At 36.5% G+C, this 22,082-nt stretch overlaps 1 protein-coding gene across 2 annotated transcripts in view; it reads left to right on the top strand.

Annotated features, from left to right (window-relative positions):
• The first annotated feature begins 2,744 nt into the window (after positions 1-2,744).
• Positions 2,745-22,082, top strand: part of LOC117405239 (tumor necrosis factor receptor superfamily member 19L-like) — a 35,434-nt gene continuing 16,096 nt past the window's right edge. The window contains exons 1-2 of one of the 2 annotated variants that reach the window (XM_034008144.3): positions 2,745-2,953; positions 18,632-18,706. In XM_034008144.3, the coding sequence (XP_033864035.3) occupies positions 18,662-18,706 (45 nt within the window). In that variant the 5' untranslated portion in view covers positions 2,745-2,953; positions 18,632-18,661. The remainder of the gene's footprint in view (positions 2,954-18,631; positions 18,707-22,082) is intronic. The other variant, XM_034008145.3, reaches the window with a different exon arrangement.

Here is a 22,082-nt window from a genome sequence, read left to right as displayed (position 1 = left end):
TTTCTTTAATGTCAAATGTAACACACTCTTCCAAGTTTACATAACAACCACAACCAACCACCGTAAACACATTCTTGGTTAAGACAGCGGTCTTCACCTGAGTAAACCGAATACGGTCAAGAAGGCTACCCATGTACAGATGCTTCATCTAAAGCTTTGGCTAGCAAGAGTACTGAATATGAATTAACATTCAATACCACCCACCAACCATCCCCTCATTCTAGACCATAATTAATGGCTGAGGTTTGGAGTTCAGTCAATTAGCATGTTGTGTAGGTGTTGAGGGTAGATTGAAGCTGCAGGAAAGTTTAATACAATCCCAACAGTATGAGGAGTAGACGGTGGAGCCATGAGGTATAATAAGGTTCATACTGTTTTCTATCAGCATTTAAATGACTTTTCTCAATATTCTTTAAAACCCATCTCCTATTTTCTAATAACTAAAAAAAAATAGCAAATATATTAAATGATTACTTTTCACAGGTTTTTACAAAGGAAGACATGGACAACATGCCCCACATGTCGACCTGTTCCTATCCAATTTTAAATAACTTCAGCATAACAGAGGCAGAAGTGTTAAAGGGACTAGGAGCTCTTAAAATAAACAAATCCCCTGGGCCGGATGAGATCCTCCCAATAGTACTCAAAGAAATGAAAGAAGTTATTTACAAACCGCTAACCAAGATCATGCAACAGTCTCTTGACACAGGGGTTGTACCGACAGGCTGGAAAATAGCAAACGTAATACCGATCCACAAAAAAGGGAGACAAAACCGAACCAGGTAACTACAGACCAATAAGCCTGACTTCTATTATATGTAAACTTATGGAAACTATAAAAGATCCAAAATGGAAAATTACCTATATGTTAACAATATCCTGGGAGACAAAGTTTTAGGAAAGGAGATCGTGTCTAACTAACCTACTTGACTTTTTTGAGGATGCAACATTGAAAATGGATAATTGCAAAGCATACAACATGGTTTATTTAGATTTCCAGAAAGCTTTTGACAAAGTCCCGCATAAAAGATTAATTCTCAAACTGAACGCAGTAGGGATTCAAGGAAATGCATGCACATGGATTAGGGAGTGGTTAACATGTAGAAAACAGAAAGTACTGATTAGAGGAGAAACCTCAAAATGGAGCGAGGTAACCAGTGGTGTACCACAGGGATCAGTATTAGGTACTCTGCTATTCCTAATCTACATTAATGATTTAGATTCTGGTATAGTAAGCAAACTCATTAAATTTGCAGACGACACAAAAATACGAGGAGTGGCAAACACTGTTGCAGCAGCAAAGATCATTCAAAATGATCTAGACAGCATTCAGAACTGGGCAGACACATGGCAAATGAAATTTAATAGAGAAAAGTGTAACGTATTGCATGCAGGCAATAAAATGTGCATTATAAATATCATATGGGAGATACTGAAATTGAAGAAGGGAACTATGAAAAAGACTTAGGAGTTTATGTTGACTCAGAAATGTCTTCATCTGGACAATGAGGGGAAGCTATAAAAAAAGGCCAACAAGATGCTCAGATATATTGTGAGAAGTGTTGAATTTAAATCAAGGGAAGTAATGTTAAAACTTTACAATGCATTAGTAAGATCTCATCTAGAATATTGTGCTCAGTTCTGGTCACCTCGTTACAAAAAGGATATTGCTGCTCTAGAAAGAGTGCAAAGAAGAGCAACCAGAATTATCCCGGGTTTAAAGCATGTCGTATGCAGACAGGCTAAAAGAATTGAATCTATTCAGTCTTGAACAAAGAAGACTACGCCGCGATCTGATTGAAACATTCAAAATCCTAAAAGGTATAGACAATGTCGACCCAGGGGACTTCTTTGACCTGAAAAAAGAAACAAGGACCAGGGGTCACAAATGGAGATTAGATAAAGGGGCATTCAGAACAGAAAATAGGAGGCACTTTTTTACACAGAGAATTGTGAGGGTCTGGAACCAACTCCCCAGTAATGTTGTTGAAGCTGACACCCTGGGATCCTTCAAGAAGCTGCTTGATGAGATTTTGGGATCAATAAGCTACTAACAACCAAACGAGCAACATGGGCTGAATGGCCTCCTCTCGTTTGTAAACTTTCTTATGTTCTTATGTTCTTATGTTCTTATCTTACTGATGTAACAACATAAGTGCCAACATATTTATAATTTAAATAGAATTCATTTCAAGTACTCAGTAGTTATATTTGGTACATTCCACCCCTGCACACATTGTTAAAACTTTTCAAACATGTACTTATTCATAATCAGTTAATTATACAGCTATGGCAAAAAAATTGGCATCACACCCTATAGAACTCCTTTTCGAATGAAACCTGCTGAATAATGTTACGTTAACATATTGAATTACATACTGCTTTGTAGTTTTCCATGTACTTGTTGTGGTGCATTGCCTCTATAAACGAGGAGCAAATAGAATCAGATATTTCTGAAGTAACATGAAGATTGGGATTGGAATACATCCACAGTGTGGGAGGGATGTCAGCTAACAGCTGCACACACAAGGGATGGGTGTACTGCAGACTGTAATTCAGATAAACACATTAAGCAGTTGATTATTATTATTATTATTATTATTATTATTATTATTATTACCGTATTTTAAAAATGTATGAACATTTTTGTTTCCACCGCTGTGTGGCGTGGCAGAGCACTTTCGCGTTAAGCATGCTGTATCACACTCAGATATACCCCGGCCAATGGCTTCAGTCCTCAACTGGATTCTTCTGTGAGGTGGGGGGAGGATACTGTTTCGCTGTGACGTAAATCAGCCTAAATGCAAACCAAATGCAGTGTTCAAATTTTGGTTCACAAAGACAGGAGGTCGTTAAGACTATTTCATACCGGCACATTTTAAATTACATTTATATTACAGAGATAATGGAAATTATTATAGACCACTAACTGCTTTGAATGTCAAAGAAACAGGTAAGTCTTTATTTATTGATGTATTCATTTAATTATGTATTACTTCTTTTTTTAAGTTATAGAGCAACGTTGTGTTACACGAGGGTGCCTTTATACGAATATTTGGAAATTTCTGTAAAGCGCAACTTTCATATGTGTAATTTTAAGTACTATATGACTAAAATATATGCTGCTGACAAAATATAGTAGGTAAGGTAGGCGATGTAATTTTTAATACACATATTGAAATACGATATTAAAATTAAAAAGCTTAATTTGTTTAGCTCTACCATGTCGTGTGTCTTTTAATTATGTACTTAAAATAAAATGTCACTGTTACATACGGTTTCAAGGAACAATATCACAAAGTACCGGTATATTACGACTAGCGACCACATCTTAGTTGTTAAGTCAGTTGAGTCGTCTTGGTTTAGAGACTGCGCAGAAAGTTAACCCTTATTCAGACAGCCATAACAAAGTCGTTATACGGTATTATTCGCGTTTCTGTTTGCCTCGCTTTTCAACAATGAACGTGTTACGAAATAAACATTTAGGAAATGATGTATTTGTACAGGACCTGTAATCGTTTAAATTATACAGCAAGTAGACAAAGACACTGGAAATGACATCATTCATTGACACGTTCACTGTCTAGCTGCAGTGTACTAGTTCGCGATGGGCCTAACTGTTCAACTTTTATTAATTTTTTTCCTGTAAGAACAGAATACTATTGCTGAAGGAAATGTACGTTTTACTAACATTGTAGCTTTTTTAATGCAGCTTTAGCTTTTTAAATGTGCTGTCAAGGAATGGGGGGGAGGACGATGATTGCAAATGATACAAGACGAAATAACAGAAGGTTAAATACTTCTTAGAAGTAATTTAGTGTCTGTATTAAACCTGGGTTGAAGTAAGATTGGCTAAATGTGCCATGGTGAACTTTATACGGATACATTAGTGGGCATGCTTTGGGCGGAAGCTAACATCTTACCTTATGTGTCAGTAGTTTAATACAACAAAAACTGTGTAAGCAGTGTGCTAAGGGATGCACTTTAGCTAGTGGCTGTTAAAGATCTATATTACACCTTTAGGCATTCAGTTTGAAAGAATGTGTATACAGTACAAAATATACAATAGTGCCATTATCACGATTGTTTTTTTTTTTTTTTTTTGTCTGTCAGATCACAAGCGAAATGAGTTTGGTGGTCTCAGATTAACCCCTTATGGTCCAGATTACAAAGCCACGACATACTTTGGCACAGGGCTTGTTCTAATGTACAGCCTTTATGGGTAGTGTGCAGTCCCTGCAGGTCTAACCAGAATATCCTGATCCTTATAATGATGGTTTTTTAACCATATGCAAATGTTGTGCATATCCATAAAGTTATAGCAATGACTTTGCAGTGGGTTTAAGCCTGCTTAATAACTACAGTAATGTTTATAGAAAGGCTTGGAAAAGTGCAATCCCAGTAATGTAATTCATTTCTAATGATGTTTCTGTGGGACTGTGCCACTGGGGAATCAGTGGCTCATTCAGGTAATTAATAAGGAATTGATTTTTTCATGGTACCAGCACACAGTGTTGTGTTGATAGCAGCATAGTGGAACATTTAATAAGGTGGTCCAACTGGCAGCACTATCAAAAACTGGAGGCTTGTAGTTGTAATTAAAAAATGTTTCTCTGAATGTCATGAGGCCATTGTAGGCAGAGTTCAATATTTCAGTAATAAAACTAAATTAGAAAGAGGGGAATGTATGCCTTTATTTGTACTGTCAGCAATGTATAGTTCATGCCAACGAGGCTGTGTGGTCCAGTGGTTAAAGAAATGGGCTTGTAACCAGGAGGTCCCCGGTTCAAATCCCACCTCAGCCACTGACTCATTGTGTGACCCTGAGCAAGTCACTTAACCTCCTTGTGCTCCGTCTTTCGGGTGAGACGTAATTGTAAGTGACTCTGCAGCTGATGCATAGTTCACACACCCTAGTCTCTGTAAGTCGCCTTGGGTAAAGGCGTCTGCTAAATAAACTAATAATAATAATAACGTTTTCGGTAAACTATAGATATCAGGGGAGCATACCCTGCCATTATGCAAAAGGCATGCTAACTGTAAATTAGAGGTCATTTGTATCCATGGGAGGTTTACACAAAACAGCACTGGTTTGGAATGTTTTGCCATAAATATGGTTACCATAAATAACCTACTAGCCACACTGGAGCAAACAGCTCAAAACTGTAAATTTGAAACCCAGGGGAGGGATTAATTAACCAGACTAAGAGCCTGACGTCAGCAATCTTTTAAAATAAATTCATTAATAAATGTTTTAAGCAGGCTATCTTTCATGGTAGACCGCTGAACAGAGACTAGTCACTATTGCAAACCTATGACAGCCTACAGCTGTTCCAGTACAAAGAGTTATGTGTTTCGATTTGTGCAGTGCCACTGTGAAGTTGTATGACATGCTTGGCAACATTTTGAGGAAACACAATAAAAATCTTGCAGCAATGGGTTTGTCACAGCTGAGCAATTACCTATTGTATCGTGGTCCTCCAAGTACTATAATGATAAGCCCACAAAGTCTGAATCAGTGTACTTTTTTTAAACATGCGCACCCGTAACTTAAAAAAAAAGCTTTATGCTTCTTGTAGGCTACCTACAGTACTTCAGCTGCCTAAGAAGATAAGTGTATCCAAACCCAGGGTAAGTGTCACATGAGACGGCTGGATGTCATTAAAAATGGAGCGGGGGACGGCAGCAGGGCCTGTTTAAACTCCAGGGGGATTGTGGGGCTGAATCCATTTTGCAGGGTTGTTTCGAAACCCCCTTTTAAAGAGGTAGTGACAAGTGAGTCGGTAATCAATGCAGGGTGCTATTTTTGGAACATATGTAGTACTGTGTCCCGTTTGCTGCAGTGGTTACCGTATGGTCATGGCTGTTGAGCAACGTATAAAGCCTACATGGCACATTACACATTTAGTACCACACACAGTTTAAAAAAAATATTGTATGAATGAATGACATTTTACAGAAGGTCTTGTTCAAAATAACTGGCATTTGAGGAAAAAAAGGCAATCCCCTATTTAATCTCTGTTTTGCTTTTGATGACAGAATGCATGACCCCCTAGTGCTGCATATAACAGCAGGCAGTGTAGGGGTGTCTCATTTAAACTAGCTTCAGTTTAACACCTATTGAATGCTTAGCCATCTGCTTACAGCTTGTTTCACAGACTGCCATCTTTACTATATTACCTTAGGTAAGGTGAATTACATTATTGATCAGTGAAACCTTAAAAAAATCAGCCACTAATTCATTCTAGGTATTTCCTGTTTTTTTTAGTTTATGTATTGCTTACTAAATAATTGTTGGACATTGCAGCTTTTAAGTCTTTGTAATGCTGCAAACCTGTTTAATTTATTGAATTTAACATTAATATTACCAGGAAGAGCCTGTTGATGTTTTTCACAGATAAAATATATAAGGTAAACCTAAAGCTGTGTGTAGTAGAATTATAGAGGGCTCTGTTTTATTCTCAAATTAAATACAGAAAATACTATTTATTGATACACAGTAGGGCTGTTAGTTAAGCCTCCAAATAGCAATCGATTAATTTGGCACACAAAATATAATCGTTAGAAAGAATATCGATGATTGTACCGCCCACAGAAATTTTTGCCACCGACGTGATTATTTTAATTCCTGTTCAGTAAAAGCTTGTGCATAACAATGGAATGCGAGGGGTAATTAACTGTAATATACTTTGCGCTTGGTACTGAGTACCGGCATAGCACTATTTTTTTATCAGCTGTGGGCGGCACTGACAGTGTTATTCCCAGGTTTAACACTTCATTTTGAAACTCCAAAGAAGCGCAAACTATATACAGTCAGTTTTCTTCAATATGCACAATTTATTTACATGTGGTTTGCCAGGAATACAAGCTTGTCGATCTGTTGTGGATCCAAGGTGACGTGCTTTTTGTTCATTGTATTGCATAAAGGTGTGAAATGTAAAATGTAATGGTTATTTAATTGTAGCAGAGAAGGCTTTGGACAAGCACGTGACCTGGGTGGATGTTTTTCGTCAGTTACAGTTTGTTTGCGGACTGTGGTTTTATGAGACCCTCTCATAAAGAATAACATGTTTTTATATAAATTCTTTGTCAACTACTTTGTTATTTACAGGGATCATAAACACATACACATTGTTCCACTAATGCAACTGTGATTCAGTGTGGTTTCTCTCAAGTATAATATATATATATATATATATTTTTAATTATACCCAGCGTTTTCAAATGTTCAACCTTAGGAGGAAGAAAAAGGTAAAACTATCATTTTCAGTCTGTTATTATGTAGTGATTATTTTAAAGGGCAGAAATAGAAAGCTTAAACGAAGTAACAATTAGATTGTAACAGGGTTTGGTAGCGTTGCGTGTTGGCACAGAGTCGTTGGGTAAGAGGTTTAAGGAGACTGCACTTTCACTATATTTTGTATAGAATACTAAACATAGCATCTCATTAGAGCTCATACTAGCCAGAAGCTTTGCAGTAAACAGGAGCCCCCAGCTGCTTGATTGAATGTTCCAAACAATTTAATTAAAAAACCCACAGTGGTTATAGAGCCACTCTTTAAATAGTTTAACAATGTAAATATATACAGTACATAGATTTATATGAGTGGTCATATGACACGTATAGTAGATAGTTATTAGCCTATATAGAGATGGTCTTGATCTCCGTAGTATTGCCCATATCTCACTGCAGTATCAATTCTGTATGTTTTTTTTTTTTTTATTTCAGTATAAATTCACAGTTTATTTATTTCTTTTTATTCCAAACCTAGGCTGGTTATTTTCTTTCTTTCTTTCTTTTTTTCCCCTTTTGTGAACCCAATGTGATTACAGTACTTTATGCCAGCAGCCTGTCAAAATTGGTCCCTTGTCTTGATGTGGTTGAACACATTGGAAATTCCTGGTTTTAATGTAAGCCGCAGAGCCAGGAATAGTTCTGGGCAATATCTGAATTTTGAGTCATAATTATGGCTTGCTAAGATTGTTTCGGCTGTTTTGTGCAATAACTAACTACAGTATGTATCAGAAAGAGCTAGGGCCAAATAAAAAAAATAAATAAATAAAACATGTGTGGTTCTGGTTACACTGGAAAAAAATAGGGTAGGTAGGTAAAATTATTTATTAATTTTTTTTATATTCTGAATAAGCTGTGTGAGCATAGTAAAAGTGGCAAGTGATAGTTTATAGTTTACACTGTCATCTTGCTTCATTCCCCCACCATCTCCCCTTTCTCCACCTCACAGCTGGCTCGGTCTCATTTTGAGGGTGCATCTTCCTTAATAAACTTTCTGCATGCCTTGTTTTATGCTGTAGGATATAAACAAGTCCCAATCTGTTCAAATCTGGTTTGCAGTTTTCAATAATATCAGAGCTACGGGTAATAATGTATTCATTGATACATACACATGCGCATACATATGCACATGGTTTAATTACAATTATTATTATTATTATTATTTATTTCTTAGCAGACGCCCTTATCCAGGGCGACTTACAAGATATCACATTATTTTTACATACAATTACCCATTTATACAGTTGGGTTTTTACTGGAGCAATCTAGGTAAAGTACCTTGCTCAAGGGTACAACAGCAGTGTCCCCACCGGGGATTGAACCCACAACCCTCTGGTTAGGAGTCCAGAGCCCTAACCACTACTCCACACTGCTGCCCCAATTAAATAACATATCCACATAACCACATTTTCTGTATTTGTATTTACTGTAAAGGTAGTGTATTTAAATCACATTGCCAGCACACACTCGCATAAACCTCTTGGCACTGAGTATTCAGTGGCTCCGCACAGTCAGCAGCAGTGCCAGTGTTACAGTCTATGACAGAACTCACCCGGGGTAAGAATTAGCCTGTAACATGGGCAAGGTTGACACTTCCTGTAGCACAGTGCCAGCACTCAGCACTCAAAATGTTCTAACTCTAACTATTTCTGCGTACTGGTAAAACATTTGTACGGAGTACCGGCAAAACATTTAGTCAGGGTAGTTTTATATTTCGATTTATCAAAACGATTTTGCAGGCTGCGTATTTGTTTATTTGTATTAATTCCTTTCCCACCTCCCGGCTTCTTATTGGTTGTCCGGTTACTAATATTGATACACCTGCCAACATTTAGTTTTCAAAATAAGGGAGCTTTTGTAAACTGATTTCTAGTGGCCTGGATTTAAGTGAATACCTACATTTCACAAAAACATACAACTATTCCACTTTATTACTTGGTGATAGAAGGGTAGTCTGGTGATACGATGCTCTTGTAATGGCTTTTTATGAGGACAGAACTGAAACCAGATAATAATAGCAGAGCAATTTATGTTTAAAAAATGTATGTTTGTTCAATCGTTATGATTATGTGTTTTACCACTTTAAATGATAAAACATAGCTTTTTTTTTTTTTTAAATCTGACTTTGTGTACATTTAACATGTTTTGAGATTACAATATAAAGAAAACGTAGTTGTTATTACAGTAATACAATACCGGTAAGAAATTAAAGTTACTTTCACTTTAAGATGTTTCTGTACATTTTAGTAGTTGGACATGTACAAGAGTAGCTGATAGCAGTTAAATGGACATTAAAATATTTATATATTAATTGGATTGCTAGTGAACTTTGAAATAAATTACCTACCTGCTTAACTTTTTACGTGGAACAGTATTTGAAAGGCATCAGCTGCAATGTTTTTGATGTTCAAGTATTTCTTTACAGTTCACACACAAGAACATTTAAGAGCTTTCAATCCAGGAAAATTATTCATGGCAACCGTGAAGACTTTTCAAAGTTATTCAGCTGATCTGAACATTTTGTTATAATTTCGTAATACAGTATTTACAAGGCAATCCATAATAATTTATGCCAAATCGTGAATATCCTTTTTTTATTTTTATTTTTTCTAGTATGTGGTCGCATTTTTTAAACAACTATTTTGCAAAACAACTACAGGTACTTGTCGTTACCCAGACAGCGACAGTTTATATGAAACTGAAGACCTCGTACAGCGAAAACGAGGCCTCGTACAGTGATCCATTTTTCAGATTGATATCGAAAAATGTAGCCCATTATCAGCAAAAAATATTTTAAAACATTTTAAAAACATAAAAAACATTTTTTTTGTTTTTATTTGACCTTGTTTTGTAGAGATTTCATCTCAGTACCAGTCAGTGCCATTCAACATAGATCCGGTTGCATAGTGTTAGTATTACACTGTTCATAGCCTAGAAAATCATTAATTACACCCCCAAGCCCATAATAAAAACGTTCTGGTTGAGTGTAATTATAGTGTACAGATGGATCACGTCATTGTCAAGCATGACTGTCACACCCAAAAAGGCCTTGGCTAAGGGGTGGGCCCATATCTTAGTATGTCATTTAAACAATAAACTGTTCCCAGCAGAAAATGAAAAACAAACAAACCAAACAGCTTGTGCCTCTAATAAAATGACCATTAGGTTGTACTGATAATCACTCTTTTAGTTGAACCTCTCTGCTAATAAAGTAGCAATAGCACACTTCACGTGAGAAAACAAATGTCTAACTGAGGCTGGCAGTGGTAGAAAATCTGGAACCAGATACCGTACCCGTCCTGAAAGATACCCGGATTTAATTTCAAGCGCATATTTTGGAGCCTATTTAGTATTGGATGTTAATTAGTGCTGCATTGTGATAATGCCGACAGAAGCAGCTGTTAAACTGGTACAAATTGATAACTGAGAAATAATGATGGAATGGGTTTGGGGAGAGCAGACCTGTGCCCTGGGTTTAAGAATGCAAAAATCACTTTCGTCATTGGCAGTCTGTAAATTACAACTTCACTGGAGTTATGTGGGGTTTTTTTTTTTGACGTCTGATCGTTGAAAGTTGAATTGAAAGTTTAAAGGCCTGTTTTTGTTTTCTTTTAATACTTTTGCATTTGTCTGTTTTAGTCAGTTTAGCTTCATTATTTCATTTTTTATTACATCTAAATTAGATTTACTTTAGTTTAACAGAGGTGTTAGACTCAACAATCCTTTTTTTGTTTTAAACTTCCAGCTTCATCTTTTCAATTCTTAGGATGCATTTTGTAGACTAGCACCAGCACTTTTCAGCAACAAACTGTTTTAGAAACCTTAAGAAAATTGCTCTAGTACAGTGTCTGTACTTACTGTGTATTTACATAGTAGTTACAAATACATGTATACATACACATAGTTACAATGTAACAATGGTACAATGTACTTAATGTGAAAATCTTTTAGCATAATTGTAAGTACACAATTGTATCAAAAGGGTTAGGGTTATATTGTGCAAAAAGATTTATACATTAAGTGCATTGTAACTATGCAGAATAGCATTGTAATTATGTGCAAGTACACATGTATTTATTAATTAACTGCTGTGTAAATACAAAGTTATTAGAGAAGTGTTACTGATATCTGAACACCCAGACTAAGTATGAAGCCACGGTTATCCTTACTGAGGGCTGTCAGAGTGAATCGGGTAAATCTTGTCATAACTTACTGTTACGTTATTAAAATTAAGGGATGTTAATATGAACCATCTACATGCAGAAAAGTGTGTGATGAGTAAGGCCCTGTGAAAATCACGGAAATTCTTTAAAATTCACGGCATTGTCATAGGTAAAGTATCATATTTCATAGAATGTGCACGTAACTATTTTATAAATTATGTGTACAGATTATTATTATTATTATTTTTTTTAAATATCAAATATAGAGGTAAATGCACTGACATCATCAAAATCAATGTCAAAGTTATTCAAGCACTTTACAATAGCTTGTGAAACGGTGTTGTAATTAACAGCCTGTAGATTAGGACTGTCAGTTAAGCCTCCAAATAGCAATCGATTAATTGGGCACACAAAATCGAATCGTTCAAATAAATATCGATGACTGTACCGCCCACATACATTTTCGCTCCATTCCTCTCCCCCGATGTGATTATTTTAATATCATTCCATTGATCTTGGGCATCGGTCGACTTGTCGGTGACCACTGACAAGCAACCAGACTTTTACCAATTCCATAATCTCCTGCTTGTGATACTCGGCAACTTTAGGTAAGTATTCACGTCTCAGCTGCACTGATGAAGGAATCACTCCACCATTTGCTACACTCAGTCTGAAGAAGTTACGTAACTTTTGGTTGTCCATTTTTTCAAGAGGGATATTTGCGCAAACAAAAGCCTTTGTCAGGTCAAAATTTAATGTGTTTTGTGCTTCACAGTTTTCAGTGGACTTTTGGAAGATGGAAGTCACCGTTTTTTGTTTCTTCGCAAGTAAAACAGTTGCAGTACTGCTCTGGATTTCCGCCTTTCTCTTTCAGTGAATACTTCAATCTAAATGCCTGTCGACAGCCGATTCTCGGTAGCGATCTACAGTAACATTGCAGGACGTACAGAAGAGCTTACCTCCATCGCTGTGTAAAACTCCTGCTGGATACTGCTTTACGTGATCTGCTGCAGACATTTTTAGCCATTCTAAAGACATCCATTGTCTTGTTTACAGTCTGTAGTATTTTAATTTCCCACCTAGATTAGATAGTCACATGACATCATCACTGCACAGCACTATGTGCATGGCAAATAGTACAGGCAGACACACAGCAGAGTGGTACAGTTTCTTTATTGTGATTTATTTATTTATTTATTTATTGTATGAAAAACAAATAATTCTGAATTTTTTAAATTTTTTTAGAATATTGTAAAAATCGCTGTATTGGGTTAATTTCACGATTTCCGCGCAGCCTGTGGACTCGCGATTTAGACAGGGCGTTAGTGATGAGCTCCCGAATATACCACTGGGTTAGTGCTGAGACTGCCATGGTTTTTTCATTGTACAAACATTTTGGTTTAATCTTTCCTCGGTATCGTTCAGTTTAGAATTTTATAAAAATGTTGGTTTTGGTTCGGGAAAATCCTAACGATTGCATCCCTAGTTTAAAAGCAACATTAATCACCGAAGACACAGAACAATCATCACTACTGTCCGGATTTTCAAGGAAGCTCAATGGCTTTAGGTTGGAAAACCAGTTTGATTTTCAATTGAGTTACATCTACACTAAAAGTCAGTCGGATTCAAACTGGCCAAGATTCAACACCCACCCCAATGCACTCTGACTCCCTCTCTGTTGCGTGAACTCTTTGCAGTCGTACAGTGACGTGGCCCGAAATGCCCGTGCAGGCTTGAGGATCATTCTTAGACACGATGACACATATCCAGTCTCCCCACAGTCTCTGGTATGCTTTCTTTTTGTTTGTAACTTCCTAGTCCGCATCTTAACTGGAACTTACTCTGCGATTCGTCATTATGCTCCACTATATCAATTCCTACAAAATAACACAGCTTTACATCGTTAAGTCTGAGTGCTTAGACTTTGTAGTGTTAGACATTGATATACCGTTTTCTAAACAGTGTCTAATCTAACTGCCAGTCGCTTAATGACCTAAGTGTATTTTCTTGGTCACTTCTGAAAAATAAGCCAAGATAAAAAACATGTTGGGTTGAAATCATTATATCCTTGTTTATCCTTTATCATTCTCTTGCATCATAATAAAGAGAGGTTGTTTGGCAACACTGTACAATTAGCATCCCATATAGATCAACATAGATGAACTCCTCCTCAGCTTGTTCCTGCTGTTTTGACTAATGTTTGACTAATCTTTATTCCACTAGATCACTTTCCACTGAATCATATACAAATTGTTTACAAGTGGCCTCATCTGCTTATTATCCCAGCATGTTCTTGTTTTCCAAATGCATTCATCTGCTGCTAGTTGTTGTTACAAATAATCAGTGGTCACTTTAAACACAAGTGTTCAAACTTTGAGTAACAAACAGGATTTGAATAGCATTGCTATAATGCATGGACTGCTATCTAATAAGGCCAAACAAAAATGTTTTTGTTGTTGTTGTTGGCAGTACCTTTGTAATATTCCAGCAAAAACAACTTAATAAGTGATGTGCCCAGCAAATTCCAGTTCCATTAAGGAATGTGCATGTGTTACTGTACTCTTGAGTTCTAAAGGTGGATGATGCCCATGTTTACAAGTAGGTTCTAGCGTTTTAATAACTTTTTCATTATAAATTGATTAATTTTTTTTATTTTTATCAGATCTAATTTTGGAATCTATCTTGCATTCATTCAAATCCAACAACAAAATCTGGACAAAGTGCATTGCTCCAAATTATACCGCATTGCTCAGCAGATGAGGAGCTTGATCTAAGGGAAGTAATTCTCAGAATTCAGCTGTTTTTAAACACACTTTTTTCATACATTTTACTTGTTATAGAATTCTCCACGAACGTTCTTTGTGCTGTGGTTGGCCATTCTCATTCACGGAATAACTCCAGTACTCCGTGACCAATCATGGAGAATCCTATATATATTATATATATATATAGGATTCTCCATGTATATTAATATATATATATATATATATATATATATATATATATATATATATATATATATATATATATATATATAATCTTCCTTTACCATTCCAAGCATTGTCTATTCATTCAAAGTAAAACATGTTAGAAACTGATGACAATACAAGCAGCCGACAAGAATCAGTTTCGTAGAAGTTGTATCTTAAAAACGAATATTGAGTGTTTTTGAAGTTGGGTGGCAGTTTATTTAACAACTCTAAAGAGGCAAGGCTTCTTGGTTAAAAATAAATAAATAAATAAAAACATGATCCAAGGGAAAAAAAAACAAAAACAAACATGAACTCAAATGAATCAGTTCAAACTATACTACAGGGTGATTGCATGCATTAGTGCCATGCAGTAGTCATACATTTATGAAAAGCTCATTTTCAGGGGGGGTTGTTGTTGTTGTATTGCCATAACCTTCAACAAATAGGCGTGATCATGCATTTACAGTCATTTATTTGTCATGCTGTCCGGGATGTAGTATGACGTTATCAGGGGGTTCCACTCTATCAGAATGAGAATGAAACGCAGCTTCAGAACAGGGGTCGATTTGACCTTAAAAAAGTCCTGTCATCATCTGCGGTCTGGTAATGTAAATAGATGAGGATGCTCCACGTTATGCTCTGAAATGACAGCAGCCTGCAATCAGTTGATACTGTGCTGTATGCACTGCAGAAGCATAGTCTGTCAGAGCAACTTATTTACAGACATCAAACTGACTTGTTTACAGTATATACTGTAGCCTTTTTGCTTTTTACACACAGTTGATTAAGAATAGTGTCAGGAAAAACATGTGTTTTTTTCATGTTTGAATATACTTTCAAAATTCAGATCAATATTCTTATATTGTTCCATTTTTTTAAAATCTTATTGAAGGGTATCATATTGCACAGTGTTGCATTAGAGAAATATCTCAACAGGAAAACTGAACCCAAAAGGAAAAACGCTACTCTGCCCTAATGGAAGGGCCTGGACCTGATAGTTTCCTATTCAGTCCGTTAAAATGAAAAACGGGGGACCATCACTACAGCTGATGAGGAACAGTCCTTTCTCTGCACCCACAGATACATATGGATTCACATGCCTTGTTACTCCCGCACCCCTCAAACCACAGTGCAGATCTGAACTGCCAAAGTGCCCATTCTCCAGCATCTGCAACCAGGGTGTCATCCTTGCCTGGTTCTGAATATCACATTGAAATATGACAGAACTTTAAGTAGCGACCTCATTTAGCCTCTGCACATGGATCAGGGCGGAACGTCATTCGGAGATTGTGATTGGTTGCTTGCTTCCAAACACCCGTTTTTTTTTTTTTTTTTGTGTTTTTCGTGTGTATTTTTCCAAAAAAAGAATTTAATAGCTCTGCTTTATTACTTTACTTGATTTGTTTCTTTTTTTTTTCTTTTTGTAAATGCCGCAAAAACCACAAAAGAGAGGAGCATTCACCAGAAACATAACAAACTGTAATTATTTAAGCTTCTCTCTCCTGCTTTATAGGATTTCAACGTAGAAAAATGTACCCACCAGGGACTCCAGGCTATGTATGCGGCTCTTGTATATACTGCAGAAAGGCAGGTCTTAATGTTTAGAAGTGGTAGTTTGGGCTGGGGGCTGTTTTTCTTCTCCAAAATAACAGACAAGAAATCCCTTAATTATAATACCCTGTCATTAAAGGACAAGTTTAACTTGCCAAAACTGTTAAATATTTTTTTTTTTTTTTTTGTGCTAGGCACGATATATAATTAAAACTAACATTATCAGCATTATTATATAGTCCCACAGTTTAAACTGTATGCATTTAACCATTGAATAACACAATTAAGTCACCATTGCTTTCTATCTGGCTCTTTATATTTTGAAATCTGTGTCAAGCACACTGCTTTTGCAGGCCTGGTTCTCTGTGACTAAACGTACTCATCAAGGTGTTACCATTAGGATTGTGAGCAGGTGACCAAACATTCAAGAGGTTAGCAGAAGTGGAGACTTGTAATGTACCACGCTCTGCTTAATAACATGTTATTGACTTTTCAATGGGCCGGAATTTCCATTATCCTAACACCCATAGCAATGCAGATCGGTGTTATCCAGCCCGTGTATCTGGTTAGACCGCAAAGGCTTCTGTGATGTTTTCTACACTTTCATAGCCAAACAAGGATCTTCCAGCTTGTTATTGCGCGTAATTATTGTGGAAAACAGTGATTAGACAGCCCTGGAAAGGAGGCTGCTTATTGGTCTTTTTTTCAGTGATACAAACTCTTCAAAGCCAAGCGCCTCTCTCTCATTCAGTGTATGATGACTGTCATTAGCACAGTGTACATTGCCAAGAGGGCATATGCCAACTGTTATCTGTGCAGCTATTTTAATTGGCCTTTTGTGAACCCAGTAATGCTCATGTCAGACGGGGACATTCTAAAGGGGAGGAGCCTGCTGGCCAGCTCTGCAGTATAAGTATTGTTGGTTAGGTCCCAGGCAGGTATTGTTTAGTTCCTGCACTAAACTGTAATTGACACTGCTCATAAGCGCACAGTACAAATAGTACAAATTTGGAGTAGCAAGGTGTATCAAAGATAAAAAGGAGAGGTATTGAGTAAGTATATAATTTAATTCAAAATTTAAATGCTGTGGGGGTATATTATACATTGCTGTTGGTGTTGTTTTTATTATTATGAATATTGCTTTTTTTTAAAACTTATTTTAAATTAGTATTTTGTATAGGATTGCTTCTCCTTTTTTGTATCTGTGTTATTTGCAGTACCCAATGTTCCAGTGTGTTCTATATGTTATATATGTACTGTATATTATAATATTTTTTCCATACTGGTGAATTACACTACTAATTTGTGCTGAATGGAGCCCACAGTGAGAAAACATGTTTATCCATGTTTTGAATTTGATACCGCGAAAAACATGTTTTACTATTTACTATCTAACAAATGCACATATAACTATTTCTCTTACTCTTAAGGTTAGGTTTGCTCATAATGTAGGCTTGTGGTGTTGAAGAGTGAGCTCATACCTTCAGAGATGTTTTTCACACATCAGGCAGTTTTGTTTTAACATAATTGTAGACCAGGTGGGCTTGATCTATACGTGCAACTAAGGTTTTTTCTGCAGTCTTTGCAATATTACTGGATCTGATCCTGATACCACCTCATAAATTGAACTGGGGCATATGTGTGTGTATTATAGGTATATATATAGATATACACCTATGACCAAAAGTTTGGCCATAGGCTAAAGTTTAACAAATTTTGCTTCATAAAGTCAAATGAAACCTGCTGAATAATCTTACGTTAACATATTGAATTACATACCACTTTGTAGTTTTCCATATACTTAACAAAAACTGACGAATAGAAAAATGTGACATTTCAAAATCTAACATGAAATATGTTGGCTTATGGTAGACTTTTGCAAGATCATTTTGTAAGATTTAATTGTTTAATTGTCTCACTCCCTAAAATTCTAAGTAATGCAAAACTTAGGACCATAGCTGTGTATATATTGCGATTGAATACAACGTTTAGTAAATCTGTCTACTGCACTTCTTTCATTTTCAGACCTCTTCAGCTTTATAAATAACCTCACAGCGGTTAAATTGATCGATTGCTAGTGCTAAATATTTTCCACAAGCCAGCTAATGTTAACTCGGGTGCTCTTTTTGGCATTGATTTAAACTCAGAGACACTTGGTGAAAGCTTTAGGTTACACTGACCTCACTTGACTGGTACTGTAGGCACTGGAAGTGAAAATCTGGCACATTAAGAAAGTACTACATGGCCTGCTTGCCAAGCTCCTTGAGAGGCGTATAATTTATGACAGATTAACTGGGATGATACTCTGTGTGTGTGTGTGTATGTGTGTGCGACTAGATATTTTATATATATATATAAGCCCAAACACTGGTCTTGCAAGCTGTATTTGTGTGTCTTGTACCTCTAATCACATAAAGGTGTTTTTTTTTTTCCTTTACTGGGGTCTAGTTTTAGTAAATTGTGTGCGAGGTCTCTGTCTGCCCTTGTCCAATAACATTTGACAATAGAAAAATTATTAAAACCATTGGATTTACACATGGTTTCCAATTTTATCCAAACTGTATTAATTATTGTAGCTATCTAACTCCCAAACTCAGTATTTCTTGAAATGGGTTTCATAAGGCTAACATCTGTTTCTCCTTTTTTTCCAGATCTTATGTTCATAGAAGATTTTTTGGAAGATGAGGAGGAACCACCTTTGCTGTTCATTTGTCTCTTTTCTCACAGTAAGTTAACTCTTTATTTGAATGATACATGCACTGTATTCCTGCTATTGAATCTTAATACTTAATAATTATAACTCATGTATGTATGTATATATCTACTGTATATATCTGTCAAATTTAGCTTTTCTTCAGATTGCTTCAATTTAAGCATAAATATTTGTAAACCATTGTGTTACCCCACATTTTAACTGTATGCATTTCAATACATACAGAAGTCACTAGCATTTCATTTAGTCTTCATTTTCAGTCAAGTCTACATGGACCATTTATTCTGGCCGCTGAGCAATTTCGATTTCACTGCTCTTATCCTGGGGCAGTCTTGCTCCAGGCCACACGCTCCCTGAGGGAATCGGAGAAGAGCTGTTAAAGTAATCCACTGCCTTGGACACTCGGTGGGTGGTTTATTGGACGCTTAAACCGCAGAGCCCCCTTGCCTTGCCCCTCACAGTAGTGTAAAGAGAAGCAACAGAACCAGTACTGTTTAACTGTTTTTTAGACACTGTATATATAAGATAACGTACAGTTAAGATACAGGTAGGGAGAACTAAAACAAGTGATTTTTTTGTAAGCATCTATGGATCTGCTTACTAGTTCACCTGGCGTAAATTTAATTGATTTAATGTTTTGAAGTCAGAAATTTGTTTTTAAAAACAGTGGCAGATCTTAATGTCGCAACGCTTGACACTTGGTGATTTAATTGGCCCACTTATTAAAATCACTAAAGATAATAAATGTGGCAGAAAGAGGTCTGTGAAGAGAACATTTACAAGGTTTAAGGCAGCTGATTAGATGATTAAAATACGATAGACCCCCTGGTCCTGTGTGTGACTTCAGAACCAACAATACCTGGGGCATTAGGGGTTAAAAATGATATTCTAATTAAGCGGTAATTTGTTTTTATGTGTAGTGTTTGCTGCCGAGTCGTTTATTTTAGAATTTGGGATGTTTACCTTGGAGTGCACTGCATATCAAAACAAATCATTGCTATTATACATCATTACTTTATAGAAAAATAACTTCAAGATTAGCAGGGTACCTGAATACATCAATACATTGTTGCTTTTTTATCTTTTCTATTTGTTCTCTTCTGTGGTAGTCTCCACGGTTGCCATAGTGATGGAATGTTTTTTTGGGTTTTTTTTTTAGCTCAAACTTGTTCCATTTATACACTACAGAAATCAAAATCTGTTGTGTATCACGACAAATCCTATGGCAATGGAGTGATCTGATTGGTTGGAAAGGTTGTGATGGTGTATAATTTTAGATAGTCTAGTTATAGTCCTTTTAAGAATTCCTTAAGGATTTATCCAAACGGATAAAGGACTTATCTAGATATTAGGTAGTTAATCCAGAAGGCAGTACTTATTTTAAGTTAACATTGCTGCAATTCAGCATTTGGTCTATGGCAGTGATTGCTGAAAGCATCAAGCACCTGTATAATTTGGTATCACCACTCCAAAGGTATCCTACACTTTCTCTTGTTAGTATCAGATGTTTTTTTGTTGTTGTTGTTGTTGGAGATATTTATAGACTGCTGAATAGTTGCTGTCAAGAATAAAACATTTTGAGCTCTTGATTGCTATTCATGCTTCAAATAACAGGGTGCAGCGTTCTGGACCACTTTGGGTGTTTGGTTAATCCCCTTCTCCAATGCTGGGTCTAAAACTTCAACAGCAATCTGTGAATCTGTCATCTGCTAATGTGGAGCTTGAAGCTGCAATGCAGTATTTATTTTTAGTGCACGTAGCGATGAGCCAGCAAAACCTAAATCTGTAGGGAGACAGTAATAGACGTTACTCTACATTCAAACTCACTCGTCTTCTGTACAACACCTATTTATATAAGTCATTTTATATAATGAGGTTTAACATTAAGATCATTATAAAGGAAATGTTCTGTATAAGTGGGTTCTCTCTCTCTCTCTCTCTCTCTCTCTCTCTCTCTCTCTCTCTCTCTCTCTCTCTCTCTCTCTCTCTCTCTCTCTCTCTCTCTCTCTCTCTCTCTCTCTCTCTCTCTCTCTCTCTCTCTCTCTCTCTCTCTCTCTCTCTCTCTCTATACTGTATATATATTAGTCCTGGTTCACTAAACAAAGTTAAATGAGCTTTGTCTGCCATCCAACATCTATTGTGGCAAATAGATGTCAAGGGATGTACAATAGATTGATTTGTAAATACCAGCCAGAGGGAAGTTGTACCAAATAGTGTGTGATCAAACCGCTATGGTGCAACGTTTGATGGTCTAGTACTTCAGTAAAAGCCCAGATCAGTGCTTGCTTTAGACAGTATAACCCCAGGAACAGTAGACAAATACCTAACAAGAAGAGTGCATGCCAGTTCATCATTTTGAACTTTCTTCACTTTAGCTTGTTCCAGGAGGGAGCCAGGAGACCCTGTTCCTCAAGCTTAACTGATCGATATTCACCAAATACATTAGTTGTGACTGGAGTTGTGATCTCCAGTGTAAATGTTCTCCTTTACTTAATATAAGAAAACCTTTTTTAGTTTTGAATTCTATAAAAATTCTCAGATGAGAACAAAGGGGCCTCCTCCACGCAATGGAAAGCTAGCTTGGTAGCTAGAGTCATGCAGCTGGCAGAGCACCAGCTCTGAGTAGGCAGGATCTCGGATGCTTCTGAACACTTTGCTCCTTGTGTATCGAAACAAACACTGTACAGCATCGTGACCTTGGGTATCAGCGAGAGGGGGCGGAAAAACTGTCTCCCCAAGCAGATCTCCCGACAAGCCTTTACTTAGCTTGTCATGCTCAGCCCACATAGATTGAGAACCTTTCTTAACTGTATAGTATTGAATTCATATTTTCGTTACAGAAACTATATAAAATGTAGTAACTATTTATTTTAATAAAGCAACTTTCTATGAACATATGATTCCTCCTTTTATGCATCTATTGGATTTTTAGTATTAAATGTTGTGATTAACACATTGCCCCCTGTGTGTCATTGTCCGGTCAGAATCTTTTGAAGCTACGAATGTAAGTTAGCTTGAAAGCTGCTTAGCAAGTTGAGCCATTCTATCTACTGTAGTTTTGTTTTTGTTTTTTTCTTGATTTACTTATTTGATGGGGCTGAAAGCTTGGGGACAGAATGCTTTCATGATTAAATTATAAGGAGGTCTCTGATGACATGTGTCTGTGTACAGGGATTCACTTAATTAGCAATTTGATAGCCTTTTATTTAGACAGCAAGTTGGCAAGGAGGTCATGCTTCTCAATCCATACTGTGTGCAAAGCCGATCATTAACAATTCTTGCTGTGCCCCCCCATTTCTGTTTTGACAAAGATTGAAAAAGATTTTGCTGCAGTGTTCTATTTTTCTACTTCTAAATTTAAGACAAATGTAATGTTTCAAAACTGAGGC

The sequence above is a fragment of the Acipenser ruthenus genome, chromosome 9 (assembly GCF_902713425.1).
Source record: "Acipenser ruthenus chromosome 9, fAciRut3.2 maternal haplotype, whole genome shotgun sequence".
In the NCBI taxonomy this organism is placed as follows: Eukaryota; Metazoa; Chordata; class Actinopteri; order Acipenseriformes; family Acipenseridae; genus Acipenser; species Acipenser ruthenus.
Note: the sequence above shows the minus strand (reverse complement) of the source record. Positions and strands in the feature narration are given on the sequence as shown.